This window comes from Quercus robur, chromosome 4, assembly GCF_932294415.1.
Source record: "Quercus robur chromosome 4, dhQueRobu3.1, whole genome shotgun sequence".
In the NCBI taxonomy this organism is placed as follows: Eukaryota; Viridiplantae; Streptophyta; class Magnoliopsida; order Fagales; family Fagaceae; genus Quercus; species Quercus robur.
The window spans coordinates 72,065,565-72,076,239 of NC_065537.1; the positions used below are offsets into that span (position 1 = coordinate 72,065,565).

Here is a 10,675-nt window from a genome sequence, read left to right on the forward strand (position 1 = left end):
AAGTCATGAAGGTTTAAGTTATCTTGGAGAGTGTTTTCAGTTGGCCTTTTCCTACTGAACATCTCTAACAATAATATACCATAGCTGTAAACATCACCGTATGTTGACACTTCATTTCTCATACCATTCTCTGCACTTGAACATTATATATACTGTAATATGAGCATGCTTTCATCCAAAAAATTTTTTTTTCTTTTGTGGGGGGGGGGGGGGGGGGGGGCTACATAATCATACAAATTTTAAATGATATTTTTCAATGACATGTAATTAAAAAAAAAAAAAAAGATAAAGAGAAATGGAACATTTTGTTACAACACATATATCTCCTAACTATAATGCACCCTTATAAAACCATCTTTCATGCTCAAAACTATAGTAATAATTAATGGGAAAAAAGACAATTAAAATTAAGAAATGATAAAGATATTCACCTAGAGGAGTATAACCAATTGTTCCTCTTACCCCAATGGAGCTTGATTGATTAGAAGAAAAATCTTGAGTATCATTGAGAAGGAATCTTGCCAGGCCAAAGCCACCTACATGTCCAATCAATTCATCATCGAGAAGAGCATAGCTAGGCTTGAGGTCGCAATGAACAATAGGTGTTTGGCAATGATTGTGAAGATAATCCAATGCATTAGCAACATCAATGGCGATATTCAATCTATTAAGAAGACTCAAATTCCTTTTCTCCTCATGAGCATCATCTACTCTTGGTGTTGGATGCAACCATTCTTCTAGGTTACCATTTTCCGTGAACTCATATACCAATGCTTTAGAATCATGACCTCTATAATCAACACCTGAACATGTTGTGAGCACCTTTACAAGATTTCAATGTCTAATATATCTTAGTGCCTTAACACTCAGCTTTGAAACTCTTAAAAGCTCCATGGCGTGAAAGGTTGAGCACCTTGATAGCAACTATGTGTCGATCTTGATCAAGACTTCCTTTATACACTGACCCAAAGCTACCCACACCAATTAAATTAGTAGAAGAAAATCCATTTGTAGTATTTAAGAGGCATTGGAAAGACACATTCAATGGAAATTTTCTTGAATCACTAGAGGTATTTTCTTTCCTTTTCTTTCTTAAAGAAGAAAGAAGTATAAGTGACACAACCAAAATTACTCCCAGAAGCCTAAAAAATATAGAGATTATTAACTTCAACATAAGGGTCAACTTACTCTTCTTGGATTTTTCATGTTTGCATTTAAGAAGCTGAAATTTAGGAATACCCCCATAGAACTTATCATTTCCCATAATGAAGGTTTCACTTTTGTACTTCAAAATTCCTTCTATTGGCACCTCACCCTCAAAATGGTTGAGAGATAAATTGAGAAATTTCAAGTAGACAAAGTGCTTCAAAAAGTTTGGAATTTGGCCTGACAAATTATTGTTAGAAAGATCTAATTCTTGAAGACCTTTTAATGATCCCAAAGACAGAGGAATGATCCCTTGGAAGAGGTTTCTTCTTATGTCTAAAAATTATAACTGAAAGCTCAAAAATGTATTAAAAACACAAGAGCTGTTTAGACCCCTAAATCAAAGTTATGGCTCAATAGATTTTACACTAACTTAATTCTAAGTGCAAAATAGTGTAAATGCGAGCGGATAAACAAACAAGCTACTCTAACACATATTCATATAAACATAGCAGTAAAATAAAATGTAAAAGAGTAGGGAAGAAGAATGCAAACATAGATAACACGCAGATGTGTTATCGAAGAGGAAGCCGAAGAACTCGGCGAAAAACCTCTCCGCCGCCCTCCAAGCGGTAATTGATCCACTAGATAATCAGTTGGGATACATGGGTTAGTAAGACACCCTCCAAGCCTAATTTACCTGCTGTACCTAAGCCCTCCAAGCTCCTACTCCAACAAGGCTTCTTGGAACCGTGTCTTGTCTAGCTCTCTAGATCCCTCAACAAGCTCCATGTTGCATTTGTCATCCTTGGCTTCTTCCAATGCTTTCCAGCAGTACCAAAACCTCATTGGACACTCTAAAAGGGTGTGGTAAGTGTTTAGGCTATCAACCTCTTAATGGTATGGAATTGGAGAGGTAGGAGTTGAGGAAATCCACAAGCTTATGTGTAGAGATATATGGGTATGATAATCTCTAACTCTCAAGGTGTTTGGCTAAGGTTTTCTCTCAGAAGCACTCCTTAACATTTGTGGGTAATGAGGGTATAAATAGTGTGGGTACAAAAAGTGTGTATCAGATAGTATAGTCTGGTAGAACAGAATGTTTCGCGGGTGTTTTGTGGGAAGGCCTTACTCAAAAGCTACTCGTGAAATACAATTGTCTCTATCTATACTGACTCTTCACATTCCAGTCATGTGCAAGGCACATGCTTCACTTCGTGGGATGCTTAGTCGCGAGATACTCGCGAGAAATCTTCTAGCTTCAATTGCTTGTGTCTTCACTCTCTCTCTCTCTCTCTCTATCACACAATCCTTACAATCAAATCCCACAATAAATACAGGATACAAAAGATTGAATAAACTTATAATCAAATTTGGCATGAAATAAAAGCCAACAAAATATATATTTGTAAATCACAACTTTACACTAACTTTACACAACTTCCAAGACTTGCTGGAATTTTACCAAACAACATGTTTTCAGAAATATTCAAAAATTCTAGATTTTTTAAAATTCTGATTTCCATAGGAAGGACACCAATGAATTGGTTGCTAGACAAATCTAAAACAACCAGTGAGAATGAGGGACGAATAACTTGTGGGGATATTAAACCAATGAGATTGTTATTAGCAAGATTCAAAAGAAACAAAATTTTGGCACTTGCCTAGAGTTAGAGGGATTTTTCCTTAAAGATCATTCTTATATAAATACAAGTTTATCATCAACACAGTTAAATTTCCAAGAGATGATGGAATGTTCCCAAAGAAACTATTTCACTCCTTGTTTCTTCTCATGCCTTATTTAAAATTTAAAATGATGGTGCTTCTTAGTTCTTAACATCACATTAGATTAGCATTTACCCATCCCAAAATGTTTCTAGGCATAGAATAAAGGCGCCTTAGGAAGCGTTATCTAGTTTGATTTCTATGTGACACCTTTGGTCGTCTTCTCTAAAGATTTTCTCTACAACTTTATGTGCTACCATTTATTAATTCTCTTCTATGACTAAAATTATGCATGCATCAAGCTTGAAAGAGTTTAATCTATATATTGTGAATGTATATGCATTGGGCAAAATTTGTCCCTGCATCATACATTCCCATAATCAATTTCAAACTTGCCACGACCACCCAAAAAAAAAAAAAAAAAAAGAAAGATGTACATGAGCAATTTGTTGTCCAGTCATGAGTTGCCCATTTTCAAATGCATTGGGACCAATTTGTTATTGTTGGAACTTGGAAGCTATTGCAACTTGCAAGTGAAGTCTGTCCATCTAGATGGACAGGTCTTCCTGGTCTCATTATTCTTCTTTGCTTAGCCGTCGTAAGTTGCAAGTTACAATGACTTAGACTTGGAATAATGGGCCAAATGGCTAAAAAGTCAGGATTGCTTGGGTTGCTCTCACTAGTGATCAATCAAACACGAGTGCGGAATTTTGGTATAGAAAACATAGCACCATTAATTAATAACAAGGACTAAAACATGAGGATGGATTAAGTTCCACTAAATTCTTTGTTTGTTATGAGTTCTAGTTAACTCAATTATTAAAAATATTTATAATCAAATAAAAAAATTTAGGGTTCAAATTCCCGTCAAAACGAAAAATTAATGGGTGTTTCAGCTTAATGATAAGGGTAATTTTCAATAAGTGGTTATAGGTTGAAATTCCCTATTTTAAAAAAAAAAAAAAAAACAAAACAAATTTGTTTGTTTGTTTTCTTTTTAAAAATATTTCAATGGGAGGGAGGGTTAAACCCTAGCTAGACACATCAAGAGATACGGTGTAAACTCTTAATTAGTTAATACTTAATATTACATAATTTTATAATTTTTTTATTGAATGCTTTTTTTTTATATGCGTTTTTCCTTTTATATAGTATTATGCTTACAAAATATATTGGTTTGAAAAATAATAATAATCTAATTTAAAAATGTTTAAATTTCAATTTTTTATTTTAATATTATATACAAGATTGTTTTATGAATGGTAGTACATAACATCTTATTGATAAGTAATTTGGTATGTTTATTAAGAATAAAATACTCTATAATCCAATTATTGGATTTTCAAAATTCATCTAAAAAATTTATTAAATAAAATAATGTTAACAAAGACTTAACATTAAAAAGTAATCAAAATTATGAATTTCATTGATTTAAACAGAGGTTTGCTCCCTTAAAAAAATATGAGGTTTGTTACTTCATAAAAAGAAATTATGGATTTCTTTTTGAGTGCTCCAATTCCATATGCATTCTTCATCAAATTCCACATCCCAGCTGATTTTTGGTAACCCTTAGAGCTTGGATCACACCAATAAACACATACTTCTCACTATAATTATCAAGCTTGGACCTTTCTTGATCTGGTACATGCACATATGCAATGCTTCTAAACAAACATAAGCGAGAAATTGTAGGTTTCTTTTTACTTCAAGCTTGCTATGTGGGGTTCTTCCTCGTACAATCCTTATGTGAGAAAAAAATTGGTCAAATAGATTGCATAAGCAGATTCATCCCAAACTTCTTGGGACACTCACATGCCCTTTAACATTCTTTTGGTCATGTTACCACTTACCACTATCTAACACATTTTGGTATTTGAGAAACACTTGCAAATAATCCAATTATCAAAAAAAAAAAAAAAAAATGGTAACCCATGAAAATTAAAATGATTCCATCTAGTTGGAAAATATCATTCTCACCACAAATCTATTAGCTCTGATACCATGTTTTTGAAGTTGGTGGGCCTTTACATAATCACATTCCCAAACACTAATACACCACATATAATGGAAGAGACACAATCTCAAAGCACACCAAGGAAGATAGAATGAATGGAGAAGAGGATGGGAACTCTTTATTTGGAATGGAGAAAAGTATGAGTATATATACTATACCATACAATCTTAAATTCCACCATATTAAATTAGATAATTTTTTAAAATTTTACTACTCCATAGAATAACCTTTTTTATATTAGTGAATCAGAGAGTTTCATATGACATATGGCTTTTAGGTACATTTGGAGTGACATGAAGAAAACAAGAAAATGATTCCCCTCTTCATATGTTTCCCTCTTTCTCCTTATTTTGAAACAATAATCTAAATGATCATGGACAATTGGGGTTTCTACCAGGACCACCAAAATAAAATGAGTCTCCAGAATTTATGAGATTATAGCAAGCGGGATTCGTAATGATTGTTTGACTGTTCCGAGGACCCGTGAGAGTTTTTAAACCATCAATAACTTTGAGATTTTTGAAGAAACTAGCCTTGCCAAGCCCTTCTTCAGGGAAATGGCCACTGCCCATTTGTGTTGTGGTGTGCTGCCCATCTTGCATTAAGTTTATCACCTCTCCTCCCCATTGAACTGATGAAGCGCTATCAGACAGGATCGAGAATATGGAAGATGGCCAATATCCAAAGTCTCTGTCCGCAATTTTCATCCACCAGTCTCCTTTTCCGTTAATGTCCTACCTCATTGCACATGTCATGCAAATCAGTCCGTGATATTTTGAATGATAAATGAAGGTGTAAAGATTAATGAAAGAGAAAAAAAAAAATGAATCTTTTTGTGTAGAACAACATGGACACTTAAATTCACCGTCTTAAAAAATAAGTTAGGTAAAAATAAATTGTGTATAGAAAAAAAAAATTAAACCTTTAAATTTAAAAAGTTGTATATAAAAATACATAAACTGAGAAATAAGAATTTCAAATATACACTGTTACAACTAAAACCAGAAGAAACTCGAACATATCTGTAACATTTGTTACTATGTGTATCCAAAAAGTAAAAGTACTTGATAAAGTAATTAAATTGAAACATTGTACTACCTTCCAAACATAGAATTTGACTGAACGTTGGGTACCGTCATAGTTGGAATAAGGGGCGACGCTTGCACCCATCGCAATCTGGTTGTCGACTTGAACAAAGCCAGAGCACGCCAGATTGTAGCAACCTGTGTTTTGATATGAATCATCCTGCAGCGATGATAAATTTTTTTTTTAAAAGACGCTTTTCAAAAATGAAACAGTATATATAAACATGGCTAGTGCTGGCAGAGAAGTCAAATATTAAAACACATACAGTCCAATACGTGAAGAGTCTAGTGTTGTTATCTCCATAAAGATGTTCGTAGACCTGTTTTTCCACATAAAATAATTTTGTAAAAAAAAAAAAAGGAAAATTATTAGTAATTAATTGTTTAGCATGCGCCTAAGAGAAAAGATGATGATGAAATTATATATACCATCATGCCGGCTTCAATGGTATTAAGATCTTGACCATGTTTACCAGCTGTCATCCAAAATTGAGACAAGCTGAACTCATTTGTTTCCTGGGTATGGGGATTCCACACGTTCATCTCTGCCATCATTCCATAGTACTTATCTCCTTGCTCACTAAGCACTGCATACTAGAAACTCAACCACAAAAATAAAGGTTGTGAATGTCGATTTGAGTCCTTCATTATAGTAGATACCATTGAGCTCAAACCTATTAATAATATTGGTTAAAAATTTGGACAAGGATTCGCTGCAAACATGTTTGTGGGAGTTACTACAAACATGTTTAGGTGTCAACTTATAAAGCCAACATGTGTCCTGGGTCATGTGCTTGTCACATGACCAGCCAAAGTCCCCAAATTCCCTTAACCATAGATAACACTTAACTTAAACCCAAGTAAAACAAAACCCATCCATTAACTTAAACCCAAGATCATGAGAGACATGGTAAGGGGAATGAGTAACAAAGGCTCTTGTTGCCAAAAGACGGCGGTGAACGGTGGTAGAGTGAGAAAGAGGGACCAGCAAAGAGAGAGATGGTTGGGTTATATTTTACTTGGGTTGGTTGAGAGATAGAGAGAGAGGGGAGTTGATGCCTAATGGTTAAAGCTACCAATGATTAAGGAAATTTGGGAAATTTGGCCAGTCATGTTACAAGCACATGACCCAAGACACATGTTGGCTTCATAAGTTGACACCTAATATTGTTTGTAGCAACTCCTACAAACATGTTTGCAACAAATTCTTGTCCTAAAAATTAAACAGTACCTCATGGATAACTTGACCGGCACTATATTGAGCACTAGGGATGGAACGGTGTTTCTTCCTTCCATAATTTGCTATAGAGCCTGCCCTTAATAAATCTTCTTCTTTAGTTCTTCTTATGGGAATGGTTCCTTCTGGGCACCTTCCATTCAAGTGCCATGGCTGAGTAAATTTGGGCTCGGAGTTTGAAGAGACGCCGTTGCTCTCATCAAATGAAAACCCTTCTGGGTAAGAACTTGGTCTCATCTATTGCATTCGGCATAGATACCAATGCAAACCCAGCCCATACCATACATACAATAAGTATCAAATTATTCGTGATACCAAATGAAATTTACTTAATTAAACTAGTTACCTGTATTGTGTGATTTTTTAACAAAGGATGATCAAAAGCTGGTTGCTTATTGATATCAACGCAGTCGATTATATCTCCATCTGGGCTCTGTGTCAGATACATTTTCTCATCACACATACATAGATATTAGTCTAAATTCACAGTGTTGTAATAAAATTACACTGGTATTGTACATGGGGCTTATGAAGAAACCACAACCCACAAAAGTGAATGACTCTTCTAAGACTAAGTTGAAAATACAATATAGAACACAAACATGTTATATGAAGTGATTAATAACCTCGATGGATTTAAAAGCAGGCTTGTTAAGGCGCTTCAATTGCTGCTGAACCTCCAATTTTTGTTTCTTATCGAATATGGTGTTAGTGTTTCTATTTCCAACCGATGACATTGGTATGAGAAAGAACAAGCAGAATGTCATCTTTACTGCCCTCGTCCACCTCCTCCCACTTCCACAAGGAAGAGCCATGAGTGACTAGCTAATATTCGAATCAAGTGGCGGATTTGTGGTGTAATAGCTAGCTTTGGTCATCCCCTTTGCAATGCTTAAACATATATATACATACAAACTTCTATAGAAATGATCACCCTATTTCTTGGCCATGTCTAAATGGGACTTTGACTTAGCTGTTTAACATTAATTTTTTCACCTAATAAGTACCAACTACCTATTTAATTTCCTATTGACCACTGCAATTCTTTTGTTTCTTTGTTATTTTGCTGGACCACTGGAGGATTCCAAAATAAACCTTTGCCTTGTTGAAGCTGTCTTGTTGAAAGCTAGCTGGTGGAAGTGATGGGTGTCTAATAAATGACTCTAATCTAATGACTTAACAAGGAGTCAATACAGATCTTCTGCCGTGATTTACTGTGATGGAATAGGAATATGGTTCCGGTTTGGTTTTCTATGTAACATCTTTGACTGTCTTCTATCTACGAATTTTTGCTGCCGTGATTTACTGTGATGGAATAGGAATTTGGTTCCGGTTTGGTTTTCTATGTAACACCTTTGGTCGTCTTCTATCTAAGAATTTTTCCTACAACCTTCTGTCCTAGGGTTTATTAATTCTCCTCTGTTGTAAAATTATGCATCAAACTTTAAAAGTTTAATCTGTAATTTTTTAATATAAAGAAATACCACATCATTTAAAAAATACCAAGTCATTATTAGCCATGTAAGCAATACCAATAAAGGAAGTTAACCAAAGGACTTATACAGCTCATTTTGAAAATTTGAGGGACCAATTGTGCTCACTTGAAACTTGGGAGACCAATTACGCACACAAGATAAACTTTAAGGACTAATAGCATTGTTTCGCCATATTAATTCTCCTCTGTGATTAAAATTATGCATGAAGTTTTAAAGGTTTAACTAGTCACATACTCACATGTTGCGCGTGATAATTTTTTTAGAACGGTCTCATTAAATATTTTATTAATACTATAATTTTAGTTATTAATCATTGGTTTTTCATTAGTTTTTAAGTTAATAAAAACCTTAAATATACCTTTTTTTTTACCTTTATACACACACACACACACACACACACACACACACACACACACACACATATATATATAATGAATCTTTACACATACCTTTAAGAAAACTCTATATATTCCACTTTTTTGAATGCGTAAATTATATATTACTACTCCATAATGATAATAGCTAATTAATTATATATATATATATATATATATATGTATTAATGATCTTATTTGTAATGCTTCTTACCATTATCATATATTTACTAACTGATAATTTGCTAACTTGATTTGTTTTGTATTTCATTCTTCCTTTGATGCATTGGGTATGAGAATGAATGTTTGCCTAACATTACTTCACTTAATGTGGACAATTTTATTTATTTAATTTAGGCAAAATTTTATATTTTAAATTTTTTAAAATAAAAAAAGGAGTCGAAATATAAATAATTTAATGATATATATGGGAGATGTGGCCGAATTTAAATGTTAAATAAAATGAAATGAGAAAAAAAAAATTAAAAATACATAACAATAAACACTAACTTATCCAAATAATTCTATGTAATATAATAATAGTACATTCTTATATACTATTTTTAATTATTTATAATGCAATATGATAATATTTAACAATTAAAGTCATAAAAAAATAAAAAAAATAAAACTTAAAACACAAAACTAAATCCCATCAACCAAAATAGAGTTCTAAAGAATACAAAACTTTGTCAAGCTAAAATAGAGATGCAAGAAAAATAAAAATAAAAATCCACCAAAAAATTGAGGGAGAAAGAGTGGGAAATAACCACTTTTTTTTGAGAGAAAATTATGTAAAGAAGGGAAGAGTGAATGACAAATTTATACTAAGTGGATGATAATAAAAAGAAACAAAATAAAGGAAGATCAAAGGAAAGAGGAAGAGTGATATCAGGGTAGAATGTTTGGGGAGATGAAAAGGTAAAGAGAAGGAGAAAAGTTGGAGAAGGTGTAAATGTAAAAAAAAATGAGTTTGATGAGCACAATTTTCTTTTATTTGAATTTGAGTACATTTTATATTTTTTAAAAGAAAAAGAGAGAGAAAATATAAATAATTTAATGATAAGGAGGATGTGGTTGAATTTCTATATTGATTATAATAGAAGAGAAAAAACATTAAAAAATATAATAATAAACACTAAATTATCCAAATTATGCTATGTAATGGAATACTATTTTATTTTTATCTACTATCTTTAATTTTTTTATAATGTAACTGGATAAAATTTAACAATCAAAGAGCTAAATAATAATAATAATAAATTAAAACATAAAACTAAATCGTATCAACCTAAATTACAGTTCTTAAAAATACAAAAATTTATCAACCTAAAGTGGAGATGCAATAAAAAAATAAAAATACTCCAAAACATTGAGAGAGAGAGAGAGAGAGAGAGAGAGAGAGAGAGAGAGAGAGAGAGAGAGAGAGAAAGAGAGAGAGAGAGAGAGAGAGAACATTTTTGTGAGAGAAAACTATGTAAAGGATGGAAAAGAGTGACAAATTTATAGTAAGAAGGAAGGGATAAAAAGAGACAAATAAAGGAAGATGAAGGAAAAGATGAATAGCAATATTAAAGTAGAGGGTAGTGGGAAGATGA

General features: G+C 32.9%; 1 protein-coding gene and 1 pseudogene across 1 annotated transcript; both read right to left on the bottom strand.

The window, feature by feature from the left end:
* Window positions 1–291: 291 nt before the first annotated feature.
* LOC126724540 (probable LRR receptor-like serine/threonine-protein kinase At3g47570) lies at window positions 292–1,491 on the bottom strand (annotated as a pseudogene).
* Window positions 1,492–5,047: 3,556 nt separating this feature from the next.
* Window positions 5,048–8,168, bottom strand: LOC126723590 (uncharacterized). Its single transcript, XM_050427157.1, has 7 exons — window positions 7,834–8,168; window positions 7,554–7,640; window positions 7,202–7,444; window positions 6,400–6,564; window positions 6,237–6,290; window positions 5,984–6,130; window positions 5,048–5,619 (listed from the first exon to the last, which is right to left on the bottom strand). The coding sequence occupies exons 1-7, from the start codon at window positions 8,020–8,022 to the stop codon at window positions 5,257–5,259; spliced, it is 1,248 nt and encodes a 415-aa protein (XP_050283114.1). The 5' UTR covers window positions 8,023–8,168; the 3' UTR covers window positions 5,048–5,256.
* Window positions 8,169–10,675: the final 2,507 nt, after the last annotated feature.